The sequence below is a fragment of the Podarcis liolepis genome (genome assembly GCF_965112155.1).
Source record: "Podarcis liolepis genome assembly, chromosome: 13".
Lineage (NCBI taxonomy): Eukaryota > Metazoa > Chordata > Lepidosauria > Squamata > Lacertidae > Podarcis > Podarcis liolepis.
This window is the reverse complement of record NC_139573.1, coordinates 37954307-37974814: the sequence shown is the minus strand read 5'-3', so window position 1 is coordinate 37974814 and position 20508 is coordinate 37954307. Positions and strand designations below refer to the sequence as shown.

General features: G+C 46.0%; 1 protein-coding gene across 1 annotated transcript; it reads right to left on the bottom strand.

The window, feature by feature from the left end:
• Positions 1-1013: 1013 nt before the first annotated feature.
• On the bottom strand, positions 1014-6213 carry LOC310690802 (uncharacterized protein). The gene is made up of 4 exons (XM_083470368.1): positions 5462-6213; positions 4573-4667; positions 3503-3664; positions 1014-1857 (listed from the first exon to the last, which is right to left on the bottom strand). Exons 2-4 carry the CDS (start codon positions 4656-4658, stop codon positions 1629-1631), a joined length of 477 nt encoding a protein of 158 aa, XP_083326494.1. The 5' UTR covers positions 4659-4667; positions 5462-6213; the 3' UTR covers positions 1014-1628.
• Positions 6214-20508: the final 14295 nt, after the last annotated feature.

The following is a 20508-nucleotide window of genomic DNA, read 5'->3' as shown; positions in this document are numbered from 1 at the left end:
TCATCAATGAAGCGCACAATGTTGGGCCACCCTAACCTACCTCACAGGATCGTTGTGAAGAGATAAAAGGTGGAGGCACGAACCATGTATTAATTTGCAAATAAATGGTAATGGTGTGGGGGATATAGCCATTGATGATAAATTAACATGTGCCATTAAGGTAAGACAGGGAATATGCAGGAGAAATGATTTTGAGGAGATATGGAAGGTGTTTGTAGAATTTGTCCTGTTAAAATGGAAAGGGGCCAAACCATCGCAGGTGGTGTTGAAATTTTGGGAGGTTGGATAGTTACAATGGAATGGTCTTGGGGGTGGGGTGCACATTTTTATTCTTATTTATTTATGACTCTTACTTAGTCAAAATAATAATAATAATAAATAATTAATAATAATAATAATAATAATAATAATAATAATAATAATAATAATAATAGATGGGTGGATGGTAATGGCAACCTGGGCAGAAAAATACAGAAGCTCCAGCTGCTTATAGCTCTCAGTGATCAACAAAATGACAGCACAGATTATGCTCAGGTTATCTTCAACCAACCAATGGGTTCTTTAGGCAAGTGAAAAACTTTGTAACCCCTTCTTTGGGAACAACAAGCATCTCAGAGCATCTCAGAGGTCCTAAGAGCCAAAGCAGAGTGCTCAGGAGCCCATGCCGTTCTGTCGTTGTTCAGAACAACCAAGGCTTGTGAAAGGATCTCACCAGCTTGCAGCAATCCTTCACTGAATAAGGAGTATAACCACATCTCTGGCAACCAAACATGGGACTTCATCCACACTTCCTAGTTCCACCTAGGCACAAACTGGACTACATAGGTGCCTGCAGGAAGTGCAACAGGGCAGTACCAGGAAGCCTGGGATCGCTGAGAGAGGTGTGCCGTTTAATTAACACCAGAGGGCGGCAGGAGGCGGGGACAAATTTGCATCCATTCCCAACCATTCATTTCTCCTAGCACACATAGCAACCTCACCCGAGCCAAGGCAACAAATAACACCACAAACAATTCCAGGTGGATAAATCTCTTTACTTGAAAACTCCTCTTGATGCAACTCCAGATGCATAAATGAAGCACAGAATCCCAGAAGCCAGGAATGCCCAGGAATCCCGCCACCATGCCTGCAAAGTCACATAGCTGGTGAAGTCCATTTGTATTTTGCAGAGGAGCTATTCTGCAACACCGAGATGTTCCAGTGTTCTTTTCCGGGGGGGGGGGCATGACCACTTTCCCATCCGCTTCCTTGGCTTCTATAGCATCCTCCTCCTGCGTTCTGGCAAAGAGCTGCTGCCCCGTTGGAGAGGAGGCTCTTAGCTTGACCGTCGCTGAACACACAACTCCATTGAACACCCTGTGAGCTGTAGCAGCTATCCGCTCTACAGCCTTGCATCCCTATGAAGCTTTGCCTGGGCACCAGTGGCCCAAATCTTGAACTGGGATGGGGGGCACTAAAATGCTGGAGACAGAAGAAGACCCACAACCATCCCATGATGGTGGCCACGCTTGTAGTTGCCCATTGCCTCTGAGCACTCGGGGTCACTGAGTGTGTTCTCTTGATCCTTGCGGCTTCGCAGAGCCTGGTTCAGTTAGTGCCCATCTCTCCCCTCGTCAGCATGGTGTCTCTTAAGTGGGAGTGGGCAAGCCATGCCCAGCCGCCCGGCGTCTCCTGCGCCCATAGCCCATGGGATCGGCTGTGTCCTTGTTGTTCTTGCGGGATTCGTCCTTCTGGTTGTTGCCCCCGTAACGGTACAGCAGGTTGGCGAGGTTCTGCACCTGGCAGGTGCCAAGCTGGCATCCGCGCATGGAAGGCAAGGCCAGCAGGTGTCGGGGGACACGATGCCCAGGTGAGGAGCTGTGGGTGGGGAAAAGAAGTGTGAGGGACACTAGGGTCTTGTAGAGGACCTATACAGGGCCTGGAGCTGGAGGAATGATCTCTTGAATGGGAGCAAAAGGCACAGCCAGGCAGTGATGGGGGATGATGTGAATTATAGTCCAGCTATATCTGGAGAACCACAGGCTCCCTATCCATGCTATACTAGAGCTGAGGCTTCGAATCATAGTTAGAAGGGTACCCCAAGGGTCATCTAGTCCAACCCCCTGCAATGCAGGAATCCTGCTCACAGCAGTCCCTGGGTGGATTCGAAACACCAACCTTTTGGTTAACAGCCTGGTGCCCTGACCCATTGCACCACCCGAGGGACTCAGACTAAGATTGTCATAGGGCTAGGAATTGGCTTTCGCCCAGCCAAGAGATGGCTTCATCTTGGTCTGGTCCAGTTTGGGGCCATGATTTAAAAAAAATAATAGTGAAAGGCTAAGTTTCACACTGGGGGGGGGGGGGGGACGGGACTCAGTCTTCACTACCATCCAAATAACTACACCCTATATGGGGACACAGGAAGCTGTCTTATACTGAGTCAGACTATTTGTCTATTTAGATCGGTATCATGCAATTGCAAATCAAGACTGGGTCATGCCCCAAACATGTGTAGGAGGAAAAATCAGTTTTGCCAGTGAATTTCTCCCCATTTCTAACATGTTAATGAAGTGTCACGGCACTCCTAACTGCATCCACTGTTTTAATAGGAAGAGTCCTCGTGAGTTATTTCATTACTGCATCAGAAAAAGCTTCACTAGCAAAATTTCTGCCTATTGGGAAGCAAAACACCTCCCAGGTTAATTAAAAGGGGGAGGGGAGAGACGGTTTGGCAACTTCTGTCTGTAGGACGCATTTTACATATTTTCTGCCTGACACAAATAGGTGTTGTATGGTTAGATGATATGTTTAGCTTGCCAGGCTGTTTCACAAGCCCTAACCCCAAGGAAAAAAATGAAATTTAAATTGTAAGATAGAGAGAAAGATTTTTTTCTTGCGAAATGTAGATCAAGCAAAATCAAGATTATTATATTCTAGATCAGACGTAGCCAGCGTGGTACCCTTCAGACTACAAATCCCATCATCCCTGGGATTTAGAATCCAGCAAGATCTGGAAGGCAGCACATTGGTTAGCCCTGTTCTAGATCTATTGTCGCACAGGTTTGACTGGTTGAAAGACCATGCCCTGACTCCCATGTTCTCTGGGAAGGTCTGAGGTCTACTGCGCTGGAAGACACAGCTCTAGAATCATAGAACAGTTGAGTTGGAAGAGACCTGGTCCAAGGGCCTGTAATGCATGAATCTCAGCTAAAGCATCCATGACAGATGATCATCAAGGGCCATAGCTCAGTAGCAGAATGCCCCAGGTCCAAACTCCAACATCTCCAGGTAGGGAAGAGAATGTCTCCTGTCAAAAACCCAAAAGACCTGCTGCCATTACTAAGCAAGATGGGTTGAGGGTATGACTCAGTATAAAGCAGTTCCCTGCATTCCTGGACAGGTGTGAGACAGAAAGCTGAAGGTAGTGTTCTCTGGAATAAGTGGTTGATCTAGTGGCTATATCTAATGGGGCTAGTCTGCTCTGAGTGCAGGGATGTTGTCCTTCCAAGGTACCACTTACCTCTTCAACAGATTCAGCTGGCTTCTCACTCCCTCCAACTGCTCCCACTTGGTGGACCTTTCTCCTGCTTCCAACACAGGTTCCTGCAAGGCTCTACCCTCTGCTTCTTCACGTATCTTCAGGAGCTGATTCAGGAAAGAGGCAAAAGGAGGGGGCTGCCGCCTGGAGAAAATAAGGAAGTAGGGTGGTTATAACACATTGATGATGGCCATAAGATGAGGGGAGGATCCCTCACTGTCTCATCAGAACATCAGAATCAGGCCAGTGGCCCGTCTAGTCCAGCCTCCTGTTCACAAGCGGCCACCCAGATGTGGCCGGGAATCCCGCAAGCAATACCTAAGTGCATGGGCAAGCCCCACGATTGCGGTTCTCAGCAACAGATATTCAGAAAGAACACTGCCTCTGACAGCAGGTATAGCACATAGACATCATGGGGAGCAGCCATTAATAGCCATCAAGTTGCCTAATTCTCTTTTAAAGTCGTTAATGTGCTGAGACCACATAACACTGGTCCTGAAAGACCTACATTGGCTCCCAGTACATTTCCGGGCACAATTCGAAGTGTTGGCGCTGACCTTTAAAGCCCTAAATGGCCTCGGCCCAGTATACCTGAAGGAGCGTCTCCACCCCCACCCAGACACTGAGGTCCAGCACCGAGGGCCTTCTGGCGGTTCCCTCACTGCAAGAAGCGGAGTTACAGGGAACCAGACAGAGGGCCTTCTTGGTAGTGATGCCCGCCCTGTGGAATGCCCTCCCAGCAGATGTCAAGAAAATAAACAACTATCTGACTTTTAGAAGACATCTGAAGGCAGCCCTGTTTAGGGAAGCTTTTAATATTTGATGAATTATTGTATTTTAATATTTTGTTGGAAGCCACCCAGAGTGGCTGGGGAAACCCAGCCAGGTAGGCAGGGTATAAATAATAAATGATTATTATTATTCTTAAGTTGGTGGCCCCATTGCTACCTCTTGCGGGGGGTGAATTTTGTGGTTTATGCATTGTGTTGCCCTCCTCCTTACTCGAAACCAACCACCCTGAATCGCCACCTGCCCATTTCCCAGCTGCTCACCTGTCTGGTGCTCCAAATGCCTTCCAGGGCTGACATGAAGATGTCATCAGCAAACAAAGCATCACAACAAAACTTCTTGAATCCATGATCCTGACCTGGGAAGAAAAGGGCAAAGATGAATCTGCGTTATAGTTCATTCTGGCTCCGTTCTGGATCCTGCGTTCAAGGGGCACCTGAAGTATTAACAAAAATATATCTGAGCAGACTGCCTTTCCTTCCTCACCAGCAACCACAACCCTCCACATATCTTGGATGAGGGTGCGATTTCAAGGCAGCCTGAGACTCGGCAAAAGCAGCATCTCTCCCTTACGGTGAGGTCTACAACAATGCATTTTTGGTGCTCACAGAACTCATCCATGGGATATTTTAAATCGGATATGAATGCATGTAAATAAGTATTTTAAAATGAGGTGGGACCCCTGGCAGGTAATTACTGCAATGTTTTGTTTGACCAATCAATTAGATTGATGAATTTTTAAAAAAATAGCGACAAAAAATGTGTCCCCAATTAATTTTTAATTCAAGTTTATAAATTAAGCCCCAGAAAAGAATTTAATTAATCTGTTGGAAAACAGTGAGCCATTTTGAACCTTCTCCGATCACCCTGGAAGTAGCCAAGTGATGCTCACATCCAGCTCGTATGCTTCCCTCCCCAAACCCAGAGGAATATATTGCCTCAGCTATTGCCACAGCCCACCTGATCAGTTCCATCCCATCCATACTTCTGGGTCGATAACATCTGGGTCGATAACATCTGCTTTACCTCCCAAAACCCAAGAGAGGCTCAGCAAAGCCCTTCTTAACGCAAGCCTATCAGCTACCCTAGAAGCCACAAAGCCTCTCTAAATCCCAGAGCACGCAGAAGTCCTGAGGAGATGGAGACACTTACCTGATATCTCCAGCGGTTCAGTCGAGTTGAGTCTGGTCTGGTCCCTTTGACTCTGAGGCTCTGTCCAGCAGTAGCTGTTTAGTGTCCAGTCGCTGGGATGGGTGTGTGGCTTTTATGCTACTGTTCAGGGGGTGGGGCTTTTGGAGGAGCTTCCGAAACCTTCACAAGCAGACAGGATGGGGGTGGGTCTTCCCGGCTTGTTTGAAGGATAGGCAAAGGGCTGCAGCCTATTCCTTCCCACCCCCAGCCCCCAGCCCATGCCTTCCTTTTCATGCTTTCTGTCATGCACACATATTCACATTGGCTCATCCTGTCTGACTCTGCAGGGATTCTTCCCCCCGCTCCTGCCTCCCCGCCCTCTGTTGACCTCCCAGACAGACAGACATGTCCTCAGACACACACGCACACACAAGTCTACACGTAAACGCCAGCTTCCCCGGTATTTTCCCTCCTCCCATCTTGAGATCTAAGCGCCCTTGTATTCTCGATTTCTCCCACCACCCGTTGCTATCCTTCCCCATTCCAAAGGGCGGCTTAACATCAGCGGCCAACTGATGAGGAAGGCAGTAAGAACACTTTGCCCAGTTTGTGTTTTGTGTCATCAGAAAAGCAAGGGGGCAGGTTTTTTTGGTTTTTTTTTAACTGTATCAGGTGAGTGGGCAGTTTTGCATTGGGCTCACCTGTTAGGTCGTACTGAAATCTGCACTTTTCTGAATGTTGCAATGCAGTTCCACCACCAAGACATGTGCAGAAATAATAATAATTATTGTTTATTATTATTTATACCCTGCCCATCTGGCTGGACTTCCCCAGCCACTCTGGGCGGCTTCCAACCAAATATTAAAATACAGTAATACAGCAAATATTAAATGTTTCCCTAAACAGGGCTGCCTTCAGATGTCTTATAAAAGTTTGGTAGTTGTTGTTCTCTTTGACATCTGGTGGGAGGGCGTTCCACAGGGCGGGCGCCACTACCGAGAAGGCCCTCTGCCTGGTTCCCTGTAATTTGGCTTCTCACAGTGAGGGAACCACCAGAAGGCCCTCAGCGCTGGACCTCAATGTCCAGGTAGAACGATGGGGGTGGAGACCCTCCTTCAGAAAGGTGCATATGCTAGGTAACATTGGCAGGGGAAAAGGTAAAGATAAAGGACCCCTGGACGGTTAAGTCCAGTCAAAGGCGACTATGAGGTTGTGGCACTCATCTCGCTTTCAGGCTGAGGGAACAAATTGGCACTAATAAAGAAAAGTTCCAGAGTGGCAACAGAAAGCAAAATAAAAATGCTTTTGCAGTTCATCAGAACTATCCAGCAATATCAAGTTTTAGGAAAACTGGTGCTATTAACAGTAACCCTTCTAGCTGGTTAATTGATTTGGCAACTTCCATGCACATGACATCTGATGCTAACCCCCCCCCCCCGAGTTAAATGCTAACTCATCAAAGGCAGCTATAGTTGCAAATGGAAACAAAATATCTGTGAAAGGAAGAGGAACAGGTTTGCTCAAGTGTGTTGCAGGTATAAATACTGTTTGTAATGAAGTGAGAGCAGTAGTTGCTGGAATTAACAAATAAGAAAGTTTTGAGATTTTACATGCTACATTAAAATTGATTAATTCATTGAGAAGGGGGTTGTAAGAAAAACTCTGGGGCCTAATTTGAATAATAGAGTGCCTGGTTTCTGGTGGGCAATCTCCTCCTTTATTTCCGCACTGTGGCTGCAGACCAAATCACCTGTCAGGAGAGCTATGAGATTCAGGTGAGGGTCATATGCTTTGTCAATGCCAGCAGGTTTGACCGGCCTACCCAGGCCTATAACAGGAAGATCTCGGGCCAGTTCTGGATGAGGCCTGTGAGGAAGGTTGCCCAGCTGCAGACAGTGAAATTAGGCAGCCACAAATCAAGCCTTCTAGTTCAGATTCCTGGGATTCTCAAAGAGAGGATCTAGCAGTTGTTCAAAACCAGGATGTGCAGGTTTACCCTTTCCCCTTCAACCTATTCTTAGCCGTGGGGACGTGCAGATGTGCTGGAAGCTTTGGCCAGCTGCTCATGCCTGAAGGCTGACTCACACCTTTGTGAGTAGAGGGGGGACGTTTACTAGGAGATGTGCCTGAAAACACAGATCACAGCCGGTAGCAGAGGAGGAAGAGGAGTTCTTGCTATATAGCAATGGGAATAGGGCCAGGCAAATGGGATAAAGTTAACCAGGATACAGGATGCATGCAGGAAACAATGAAAGCCAGAGCCAAAATGAGGTGTCAGAGTTCAAACCTACCTGGTAGTTCTGCTCTCTGATGGGAAGCCTTTCTCTTTTATCCCAAATGCAAGGATGCTGGTTGTGGTTGCTCTGTGGGTGAGGTGAGGGAAAGGCCCTCTTCATGTCATCAGGAACAACCTTTTCTTCATGATGGATCGCTGTGGTTAAATGCAGGTCTTGGAGCTCAGCCCCATCAGGGCGGAATACGCACCATACATTTATTGCACATTTAAATCACATGAATTTGCCTGAAGAACCATGGGAACTGTAGTTTAAGGGTGCTGGGAAGGGATCCTTACAACTCCCAGGATTCTCTGGGGGAAGCAATGCGCTTTAAATGCATGGTGTGTTCTCTGGGAAGGTACTGAAGTGCTTGAGGGATCCAGGGGGAATCGATCTTTAAGGATTCTCCAAACAGAGCCCCGTTCATTCCTAAGTAACACGAAATCCGACTTCATTCCTGCCAGACTCTGTTGACTTACCTTCTCTAAGAGAATGAGGGGGCCTTAGCTTCTCGTTCTGCCTGTCCTGATCTAATGAGTTAGAGAAGGACACCTCAAGAGCCTTGCTAAATATAAAACGATGAAGCATTTAGAAGAAGTCGAAACCCTCCAAGTGTCCCTATTTTCCAGGGGTAGTCCTGGATTTACAGAAGCCATCCCAATTTCTGATTTGATCCCAGAATGTTCCGCTTTTCCTTAAAAGGTAAAGGTAAAGGGACCCCTGGCCATTAGGTTCAGTCGACCGACTCTGGGGTTGCGGTGCTCATCTCGCTTTATTGGCCGAGGGAGCTGGCGTTTGTCCGCAGACAGTTTTCCCGGGTCATGTGGCCAGCATGACTAAGCTGCTTCTGGCGAACCAGAGCAGCGTACGGAAACGCCGTTTACCTTCCCGCCGGAGTGGTACCTATTTATCTACTTGCACTTTGACGTGCTTTCGAACTGCTGGTTGGCAGGAGCAGGGACCAAGCAACCATGAGCTCACCCCGTCACGGGGATTTGAACCGCCGACCTTCTGATTGGCAAGTCCTAGGCTCTGTGGTTTAACCCACAGCGCCACCCGTGCCGCTTTTCCTTAGGACGCCCCTATTTTCACCAGAGAAATGTTGGAGGGTATGGAGTTATCCGACCCCTGAGCCATCTGAAAGCAGCCCTATATTGGGAAGTTTTTAAAGTTTAATGTTTTATTATGTTTGTGAATATGTTGGAAGCCGCCCAGAGTGGCTGGGGTAACTCAATCAGGTGGGCTGGATAACTGTTGTTGTTATTGTTGTTGAATAGGACACCCCTATTTTCATTGGAGAAATGTTGGAGGGTATGAAAATCTCGCTGAAGCAGGACTAGTGTGGCTTGTACAACTCTAAGCCCTGTGTCACTAAGCTTTGAGAGTGCAGCAAGCATTTGAATATGGGTGATCTAGGGGCCATTGTGTGCTAAATACCTCAACAAAAATTCCTGAACTATTTAAGCAGATATAAGATAAGAGGACAAGCCCTTTTATGAAGCGGTAATTAGTTGTAGAACAGGAATTACAGAATAATAAAGAGGAATAAATGGACAGTTCTCATAAAGAAGAGAGATGTAAGAAGTGGATTTGTGGTTTCCAGCATTCATAAATGATCTGGAATGAGATTAGAGCCATGAGGTGGTCACGTCTGCTGATAGCACCACATTATTCTGAGTGGTAAAAAGAAAAAGGGATTGCAAAGAGCTGCAAAAGATTTCTCCAGCCGAATTGGCATGTCATGTGATTTATTATGAGTAAGAGGTGTTGCATGTGAGGTTGCGAATCCTAACTTCACATGTAAACTGATAAGGTCGGATCCTGTGGCAACTGACCAGAAAATGAATCTTAGGATCATCGTGGGAAGGCAGTGAAAACATCAACCCATGCAGCACCCATGAAAAACGTGTATTTCATGTTATCGTTAGGAAAGGGATCAAAGGTAAAACCCTCAATATTGCAATACCTTTACTCTTGTGGTGTTTAGTGTCACTGGCTTTGGCCACAATAAAACTTGCACTTGCAATACCTTTACACAAACCTGAGCAGCGACCACACTTTGAATATTGTATAAAATTATGGTTGCTGTATCTCAGAAAGGACATAACAGAGCTTGCCATGTTGCAGGGAAAAAGGGAATGAAGAAGCTGGAACAACAGTTCCCTGATGAAGAAAGTTGACAGCATTTGGGCTTTCTTAGTTAAGAAAAATTGTGAGTAAGGGGGACATGATAGAGGTTTACATATGTGTGTGTGGTGTGGAGAAAGTGGATAGATATTTTTCTTCTCCTCCTTTACACGGCACATAGTTGAACTATTGAATTCATTACCACACACAGTGGCTCTTTGAACACCTCACTGTTCATTACAACCAGCCTCTATCCCTTTGAGGGTGATATAAATATTAGGTCCTAAGTAAATACAGTGGTACCTCGGGTTACATACACTTCAGGTTACATACGCTTCAGGTTACAGACTCCGCTAACCCAGAAATATTACCTCGGGTTAAGAACTTTGCTTCAGGATGAGAACAGAAATCGTACTCTGGCGGTGCGGCGGCAGCAGGAGGCCCCATTAGCTAAAGTGGTGCTTCAGGTTAAGAACAGTTTCAGGTTAAGAATGGACCTCTGGAACGAATTAAGTACTTAACCTGAGGTACCACTGTACATCTTTCACACACACACACACACACACACACACACACACGGCATGTGGCAATTGGCACTTGGCACTGGCACCCAATGGGAGTTTCTTTCCTAATGCAAACTGCTGTTTAGATGTGTTAAATTTCACCAAGTGTGTTGACTGAGAAGCAGAGGTTTAAACTTCCTCTCTGGGCAACCTGTAATCCAGATTACAATCTCCTCAACCCCTCATCTCCTAGTTAATAGTTTTTTTAAGAACCACAGAGTGACTGCTAACTGCCTTCTTAATCCCAGGTGTAGCTAGACTGTCATATAGCTGTGAAAGGAAATTGAGCAAATTCCATGGAGGATTAATGCTGTCAATTACAGCTATATATAGTACCTCCACTGGTTGTTGGATAGCACAGTATGAAAGGCTGTTGTGCTCTTGGCTGAAATATGGGCTTCCAAAAGGCATCGGGATTGGCCACTGTGAGGAAGAGGATGCTAGCCTGGATGGGCCTTTACTCCAGAGTTCCCCAAACTTAGGTCTCTAGCCGTTGTTGGACTACAACTCCCATCATCCCTAGCTGGCGGGACCAGTGGTCAGGGATGATGCTGAGTTGTATTCCAACAGTAGCTGGAGACCCAAGTTTGGGAATCCCTGCTCCAACCTAGCAAAGCTCTTCTGGTGTTCTTAACTTTTAGATGTATAATTAAGACTTTTAAAGTGTACACTTGCAAATGTGGAATGATACGAAACATGTCAGAGCCAGGATTAAACAACAGCACCCCATCAACTGTATGGTCAGGTGCAAATCCTAGGCCCCAGCTGTACCACAAATTTAAAATTGTACGATATGGCTTTAAACAAAGAGTCCTGGGCACTGTAGCTTATGAAGAACACAAGAAGACACTTATTCCCCTCACAGTATAATAATAATAATAATAATAATAATAATAATAATAATAATAATAATAAATTTATTTATACCCCGCCCATCTGGCTGGGTTTCCCCAACTACTCTGGGCAGCTTCCAACAAAATATTAAAATACAATAGTCTATTAAACATTAAAAGCTTCCCTAAACAGGACTGCCTTCAGATGTCTTCTAAAAGAACTACAATTCCCAGAGTGGTTTAACCATCCATCCCTCTTTCCAGGGAACTCTGGGAACTGTAGCGCTGTGGGGGAAACTGGGGGTCTCCTAACAACTCTTGGTATCTGTAACAAACCATACTTCTCAGGACTCTTTGGGGGAAGTCATGGCTGTTTAAAGTGGTACAGTACTGCTTTCAAGGTTCCTTTTGTGGGAGCAAGAGAGAAGCATAAGGCAGTTTGTTTTTCATTCTGTCCTTGGCTGTTTATGATTTTCCTTAGCATCTGGAAGGAGCCGGAAAAAATATATATGACGTTTGTGCCGATGGAACAATGGGAGGGGGCAGGAGGAGGAAACAGCTGGTGCTCAAAGTGGGGAAGGGGGCAGGTGTGGGTGAAAGACCAAACCGGGAATGTTTGGGACTGGGAGAAATCTGAGACGAGGGCACTGGTGTATACCTCTTCGCTCCAGCAAAGGATTCTGAAAGGATCAAGGAGAGACTTCGTTTTTTGTCAAGTGGATGATCACAGAAAGGAGATCAGGGTGGGGAGAAAGGAAGATGGAGAGTTGATCATTATCTGAGAAGATGGCGGATAAGAGGCCAAAGGGCTCCTAGGAGCCTTGTTTAGCAGCTGGCCAATGACCAGAGGTTACAAGTTACCCTTTTTGTGCCTCATCCACAAGTCCAGCTTACTCATTGCTTCTCAAAATTCCCGTGATCAGGAAGCCAAAATATCAGACAGTAGGACCAAGTATGTAAACAACCAACTCAACATTCGTCATCACAAAGAGAGTAAAACCCAGAGGAAAGGCACGAATGATAGGCGTGTGGAGGTGACTCACCTGCGCTGCCCTGGTACCCAACTGCCAATTATTAAATGTTTGCGTAAACACTTTTTCATTTAAGCCCGTTAATCGATTTTTCTTTCGTAATTCTTGGTGGAAAGGCTTTTTAGCACAAAGATGGAGTTAACAAACAAATAATTTGGTTGATTGGCATCTGTCTGTTTCGGGAGACAGTGGAAGAGTGCGTCTCTGCAGGTGAGGTCAAATCACTGGAGAGTTACAGCGCCTGCTGTGTTCAGGAGAGACATGTTTTGTTGCAGCTGAGGCAGACAAAGGCATCCAGTTGTGCTGCTGCAGATGCACCAGGGCGTTTCTGTTAGTATTTCACGCCTCCGATGCTGCAGATGAGATTGGTGTAAATCACATGCCTGTCTGGGATGTATGTACTTATTGTACTGTACTTTTGCTTTTACTTGTTCCTGTTCTTCTCTCGGAGCGAAGACGCCATGAATCCTTTATCTCTACAAAATGTGTAAATAAATAAACACACACACACACGCGTAGAGCTAAAGATTACGATGTCTCACGCTTCTTGCTGTGTTCTGCTAGAAGATTAGTGTGCATATATCATTTGATATATGTCACTGAAGCGCACTGGAGAAGAAGGGAAATGCCTTTTCCAGAACTGCGCACACCGGATCACGCTCGGAGTTCGGGGGCTGCAGGGGCACCCCAGGGCGTTTTCAAACAGTTTCTTCTCTCTGTGCTTCTCCCAGCGGTCATTCCTCCTCTGGTCACTGCTACAGATACACGACTTGACTGCCTGTCTCCAGGCACTGCGTTTCCCTGCAAGGGGTTTCCACACGGCAGGGTGTTTCCGAGCACAATTCAAAGTGTTCCATCGTTCTGCCCGGACACTGAGGTCCAGCGCCGAGGGCCTTCTGGCGGTTCCCTCACTGCGAGAAGCCAAGTTACAGGGAACCAGGCAGAGGGCCTTCTTGGTAGTGCCCTGTGGAATGCCCTCCCACCAGATGTCAAAGAGAAAAATAACTACCAAAGTTTTAGAAGACATCTAAAGGCAGCCCAGTTTAGGGAAGCTTTTAATGTTTAATAGGTTATTGTATTTTAGTGTTTTGTCGGAAGCCGCCCAGAGTGGCTGGGGAAACCCAGCCAGATGGGCGGGGTAGAAATAATAAATTATTATTATTATATTGATGTCACCAGCCTTCACGTCACATTTGCATACATCTTTGACCTGAGCTGGTCTGCCAATGGGCCTGGCGCCTGAAGCCAGCTCCCCACAGAGTGAACCTTGGGAAACCTGCCTTCTTCCTTTCTGCGGACATGACCAAGCTAGCGTAGACGTCGCTGAGACAGGAGTGCAAACATGCTGGGAATGTGGGAGTTGATCTTTGAGGCTCCGTCCTGCCATGCAATGTGCAAATTCTTCCTCATATAGCACACCTGGAAGGCATTGAGGCGTTGCTTCCTGGAAGGCTTACATTGCCCACACCTTCACTTCCATAAAGAAGCTTGCTCAAAATGGATGGGGCAATTCACATTTAAATTGAAGTTGCTCAAGTATTGAGCACTTCACACGTGTGGCCATAAACCTCTGCCACCAACCTCTCCTTGTGCTTTCGATCCCAGGCTATCACCAGCCTTGGGCTTCGGGCCAAAAGTGGAGTCAACCACATGGGGGTGGTGGAATTAAGTGTTTGCTTCAGGGTGAGGTGAGCAGGGCCTCGGGAGAGGCTGCTCACGAGGCTGCAGGAACTGTGGGAGGTGGATAAAGAAGCACACACAGTGGCGTAGGAAGGGGGCGTGGGGCGCCCCGGGTGTCGTTACTGAGGAGGGTGACAAAATGGCAGCTCCAGGGCCTTCCCCCTTTGTTTTGACAGCTCGGGGGAGGCTAGGGAGTCGTGGCCGGGCTGTGCGTTGTGCGCTGCGCACTGCATGCCATTGCCCTGTGCTCCTGGGCTGCTCTCTGGGAGTGGGGGCCGCGCCGCTTTGCAGGCGGCCTTCCTCCCTTCCCCCTTTGTTTGGACAGCTCTGGGGAGGCTCCCCCCCCCAGGAAGCAGCCTGGGAGCGCGGGGCAATGGCGCGCCACCCGCCCATGACTCCCAAGCCTCCCCCGAGCTGTCAAAACATCAGGAAGAGCTTTCTGTCAGGCAGAGCTATTTGACAGTGGAAAGAACTCCCTCGGGAGAAGGTGGCCAAAACACAACCCATCCTGTAGATTTAAGTAACTGTCCGCAGTCGCCTGCTTGTTATCAGAGGCCCAGAATCCACATTCATTTGTAAGGGAATATTAAATAGTCACGGCATGTAATTCAAGAGAATATTAAATTCACAGCATGTAATGCCTTAAGAGAAAACTTAATGAAAATGATTTATAGGTGGTACATGACACCAGTCAAGCTTGCAAAAATATACCATTTGCCCGACAATAAATGTTGGAAATGTAATGAGAGTGAAGATACATTTTTCCACCTTTGGTGGACATGGCCAAGGATTAAGACATTCTGGGAAATGATTTATAACGAAATGAAAAAGATATTTAAATATACTTTTTTGAAGAAACCAGAGGCCTTTCTCCTGGGCATGGTCGGCCAATTGGTGTTAAAGAAAGATAGAACTTTTTTTATGTATGCAACAACAGCAGCAAGAATACTTATCGCAAAGTATTGGAAGACACAAGATTTACCCACACAGGAAGAATGGCAGATGAAGTTGGTGCACGACATGGAATTGGCGGAAATGACTGGCAGAATCCGAGACCAGGGAGAAGAATCGGTGGAAGAAGATTGGAAAAAGTTTAAAGACTACTTACAGAAATACTGTAAAATTAATGAATGTTAGAAAAATGTTGGAATGAAGTTATATGGCTTTAGTAGAAATGTTATAAGGAATTAGGTATAGATAGATTAATAGGGTATTAAAGGGAAAAATAAGGTTAGAATGTGTTAAGATAATTATAGGATAGAAAATAGAGGAAGATGGAGAGGAATTGCTGAAACAATTAATAGAAGTGGAAGACAAAAAGGGAGGTGTGAGGAGGTCGTGGAAACATGTGAATGAAAGATAAGATATTGAAATTGGATTGTGTTTTGAATGGTTTTTGTTTTGTTTTGTTAATTGTTTGTGTTAGTGTTGTGTAGTGTTTTTTGTACGGTATTGTATTGTTGTATTGTTTTTCTTTGGTTTTTTGTAGTGTTGTGTTTAAATTGTTGAAAATTAATAAATATTATTTTTTTTAAAAAAGAGAATATTAAATAGTCAAATCATTTTTGCAGGCAAAAATAAATAGATTTCAATGTCGGGGGGGACAAGAAATTTACCGCACCGGGTACCACCTGACCTTGCTACACCACTGAGCACACATATCAGGTCACCTTTTCCTCGGAGGCCTTTCCTTGCCGGATACGACACCTTAAGAGTCCCGGCTCATGTGCCATAGTGACACGTTGCTCTCCAGAAACTGGAAAGGAAGCAGAGTGCCCTTGTCGCTTCCTCCATTTAGAAACCACCTGCGTGTTTTGTCACCCGTAGTATTGTGGTGGCTATTTCCAGAGCCTGGGACCTTGTCTATATTTATGTTGACTCCGAGCGTGTCCCTTGAACTTTAAAAAATAAATGTTTGGAGGGACAAAGGAGCGGAAACGGATGAGGAAACTAAAAAAAAAAAAAAGCGCATCAAGAGAGAGCCAATTGTGTTCAGTACAGCTTCTCGTAACCGGGGGACTCTTAGAAGGACACATTCCAGCAAATGTAGTGTGTGAATTTTGGAAGAGGGGGCATTTTGCAGGGGTTTCACAAACTTGCCACTTAGACATTATTGTCCTTTTGGGGGGAAACACGCTAAATGTGCATTTTTAAGAAATGTGATCGGATGTGGGGGAATATTTTTCTTGATTTCCCAACCCCTTCAACCTTCTGACTTTTGGACTCCCTCCATATATATATGGAGGGAGTCCAAAAGTCAGGAGGTTGAAGGGGGAGGGAAATATATATATATATTGTGGATTCACGATGATTTGTGCTCATTATGGTGTTGGGGCAGTTGTAAGTGATTCTGCTTTCAATATCCAAGGAGTGGGGATTCAAAGCCTGGTCTCCTAAGCCCTAGTCTAGTGCTCTAACCATTACATCGCACTGGCTGCCATTAACAATTATAAAGCAGCAAGCAAGAACACCACTATCTTGGTCTATTTTCCAGGTTTACAGCTGAGAAGGCAATGAAGACAGATGCTCCTTCTACAGGTCCTAATAGAGGGTTCCTTCAAACAGAGGACTGTCCTCTGAGAGCCCTACATATTCAGACTCTGTAAGTAAGACACACCCAACACCCCAGGAGTGTCATGAAAAGGCAGCAAGTTATTTCATTTATTCTTCTTCTATTTCGATGCATTCCCTCTTTCTTTCTTTCTTTTTTTGCAATACCTAAGTGTCTGTCTAACAGTAGGGCCGGCCACCTCATGAGGTGGCTAATGGTAGGGCTGGCCAGCTCAATCAGGAGCCCTGTCTTTGTAGGCGTCCAGCCATCTTATTTCAGATCCTATTGCCAAAACTGGGGGTGGGAAAACAATTGTGATACACAATATACAACACCGCATGCCCCATTCCACACAGATCCGGAAAAGGGTTAGCAAGACGGTAGGAGAGACCGAGTTGATGTTGATTCAATAAAAGGACGCAGCTCTAGAAGGTGAAGTAGCTGGACCTTTTTAGTTTGGAAGAAAAGGGAGTGGGGGACGGGACAGGATAGAGGTGCATAAAATTACACGTTGTGTGGAGAAAGTGGACAGTGAGAAGTTTTTGTCTTCTCATAATCCTAGAATCTGGGGCTTTTCTATGAAATGGATTGTTGGAAAATCCAGGGAAGACATAAGGAAGTACTTCTTCAAACATGATGTTTTTAAACTGCGGAATTCACTGCTGTAGGATGTAGTTAAAAAAATATATATTAGAGTTTATCAAGAAAAACACAAGTATTATTTTCAAATATCTTTTATTTTGTCCAAACATTAATCCAGAGGCAAAAAAAGTAAGAGGGAAAAGAAAGAAAGAAAGAAAGAAAGAAAGAAAGAAAGAAAGAAAAATTAAAAAGGCAGGGCTTTTTTCTGGGGGTGACACAGCGGTAAGCAAACCCCTAAACATTTTGTGAGTCTAAGTTTGGCTTCATTGAGAGGCAGTATTTCAATATGAGTAGGAAAATGAGAGTACACCTAAATATTTTTTTAAAGAAAAAAAGAATTGGAAAAAAGGAATAGAAAAGGAATTAAAAGACTGAAAAAAGAGGGGTGGGGGAGAGAAATTAATATGCTTAAGAACTTCCGATTCTTTCTCTGTCTGCTATATATAAACATTATTCACTACATCCACTCCAGTGTAACACCGAATAAAGACACTTTCCACAAGCCATTATCTTCAGTTCTCAAGTCATTCGTGTGTGTCATTCTTTTTCACGCAAATTATTCATTATTTATTTTCCCACTGCCACAGGATGTAGTGATGGCGGCCAACCTGGGTGGCTTTAAGAGGGGGTTAACACAAATTTGTGGAGGATGAAGCTCTCAAGAGCGGCCAGCTTTGATGGCTGAGTTGTACCTCAGCCGTCAGAGGCCGCAGAATCCCAGTTTCTGGGGAATCCCAGTTTCTGAGGCGCCTGACTGATCCTTGTGAGGCAGGATGCTGTCAAGATGCCACCTTTGACATGATCTGGCGGAGCTCTCCTTACATCCTTATGTAAGAAGTGGGAAGAGCAGCCAACAAGACAGCGCAGGTTGAGGAGGAAATAAGGAGGATGCAAAACTGGTCGGTCTCTAGGTCAGTGCGCCTGGTCCTCGGTGTCATGCTCCCTGTTTTTGGCAAACTGCATGTCCCCCCTTCCCAGTAGCTTTTCCCAGAACCGAGAGGAAACAAGTCACGGCGCCTCAGATCAGCTGTATCCAGCGGATAAATATTTACTCTAGGTGCAAAACACGGGACCTGACTCACAGGATGCCAGGGATGTGTGAGTATTGGGCATGCGTTTCCCCATTCGAGACCTATTGAGATAAGGAGGCATTTTCCTCATGGAAGAAACGAAAACACACACCCAAGAAATCACATGTTTTGAGGACTGAGGTAAGCGGAACTATTGGTATAGCTGTAGGATCGCTTGTCTCGTGACTGTGAAGTGTATTTCTGGAAGGCCTCCCGTGCGTGCTCTGAGGCCACAAACATCTCTTTGTCCAGGATCTGGCAAGCAAGAGGCATTGTCTCAGTGCAAGGACAACAATCCAGTCAGACAAATGCACTCGAAGGTGCAGGTCAAGGCCAGCACCTGGGGAGAGGTGTGGCCGAGTGAGAGTCCCAAGGCCAGACATATAAGCCAGAACCAAAAAGAGATTGCACACAAACACACACTTATAGATTAAAAAAATTCCTTCCAGTAGCACCTTAGAGACCAACTACCGTATATTTCGCTCCATAAGACGCACCTGACCATAAGACGCACCTAGTTTTTAGAGGAGGAATGCAAGAAAAAAATATTATTTAAAGGGAGTGCTGAGCAGAGCCTGTATGCATCCCAGACTCTGCTCAGCGCTCCCTTTCACGAGCGTGTGTGCTGCTCTTGGGGGCTTTTCCCCGAGGAGGGAGAAGGGCCTTTCCGGAAGGTGGGGGAAGCGACTGAGGGGCTATCCCAGAAGCTAGAACAGCAAGAGAGAGCGCTCCCTCTCGCTGTTCTGGTTTCTGGGATAGCCGCACGAAGCCTCCTCAGGGCAGCGGGATGAAGGTTCCCGCTGCCCTGAGGAGGCTTCGCGCAGCTAAGCCAGAAGCTAGAACAGCGAGAGGGAGCGCTGCACAGCGATTCCTCTTGCTGTTCTGGCTTCTGGGATAGCTACACAGCCTGCATTCGCTCCATAAGACGCACACACATTTCCCCTTACTTTTTAGGAGGGAAAAAGTGTGTCTTATAGAGCGAAAAATACGGTAGGTTTGTTATTCGTATGAGCTTTCGTGTGCATGCACAATTCTTCATATATCTGAAGAAGTATCTGAAGAAGGGTGCATGCACACAAAAGCTCATTCTAATAACAAACTTAGTTGGTCTCTAAGGTGCTACTGGAAGGATTTTGTTTGTTTGTTTGTTTGTTTGTTTCGACTGTGACAGACCAACACGGCTACCTGCCTGTAACTACTCTTATAGATTGTTATACAGGGTTTTTTTTGGGGGGGGGTAAACCCTATAAATTAATAAATGGTAGGATTTTTATTATTTGGGATGTGAAGGGAGAAAACAAGCTGCAGAGGAATTCTTGAGCTAGCCTTTGCAAAGCGTGAAGGGACACGTGTGGCGCAGTGGTCTAAACTACTGAGCCTCTTGGGCTTGCTGATCGGAAGGTCTCTGATCGGCGGTTTGAATCCCCGCAACGGAGTGAGCTCCCGTTGCTCTGTCCCAGCTCCTGCCAACCTAGCAGTTTGAAAGCACACCAGTGCAAGTAGATAAATGGGTGCAGCTGTGGTGGGAAGGTAAATGGCGTTTCCGTGTGCTCTGGCACTTGTCACGGTCCTCTGTGCACTAGTAGTGGTTTAGTCATGCTGGCCACATGACCCGGAAAGATGTCTGTGGACAAAAACCCATCAAGTTGTCTTGATTCTCTTCAACAGTGTAATTCAGGGTGGAGAAATCACAGAAGCATAGGATTGTAGAGTTGGAAGGGACCACGAGGGTCATCTACACCACGTCCAATTGCCTGCAATGCAGGAATCTTTTGCCCAACATGAGGTGCAAAACCATGACCCTGAGATTAAGAGTCTCATGCTCTACCGACTGAACTATCCCAGCTCAGCTCATTTTGTTGTTGCCATGTTAAATCAAATCAAATCAAAACTTTATTAGCAAAGCCAACAGGCCACAGCTGTACAAGAGTTAAAAGTGAGAATGGGGATAAAAGGAAGAAAAGAACAGGCAAAAGGAGGTCCGTCGGGTAAACAGGTCTGTCACTCAGATGGTGGCCCTCAATTTCGCAGCTCTCTCGATGTACCTCGCGACCTTCTCTGTTATCTGACTATCCGTATCAGATAATAGAAAATACAGTGTAATGTCTGGTGAACGGCCGGGGTTGGAGAGAATGAGTGGAGTAATAATCTCATTCCTTAGGTCTTTGTAAAGGGGGCAAGAAAGAAGGACGTGGGACACTGTTTCCGTGTTACCATCTCCACATGGGCAGAGTCGTTTTTCAAATGGAGTCTTTTGGTAACGCCCTTCGAGTACAGCAGAGGGAAGAACATCCC

What these genes read in the sequence shown, in the direction of transcription:
- LOC310690802 (XM_083470368.1), bottom strand. Translation starts at nt 4,658, where the DNA reads ATGGATTCAAGAAGTTTTGTTGTGATGCTTTGTTTGCTGATGACATCT. An exon ending in GCATTTGGAGCACCAGACAG is followed by an intron (nt 3,665 to 4,572) that starts GTGAGCAGCTGG and finishes TATTTTCTCCAG; the next exon opens with GCGGCAGCCCCCTCCTTTTG. An exon ending in CAGCTGAATCTGTTGAAGAG is followed by an intron (nt 1,858 to 3,502) that starts GTAAGTGGTACC and finishes CCCCACCCACAG; the next exon opens with CTCCTCACCTGGGCATCGTG.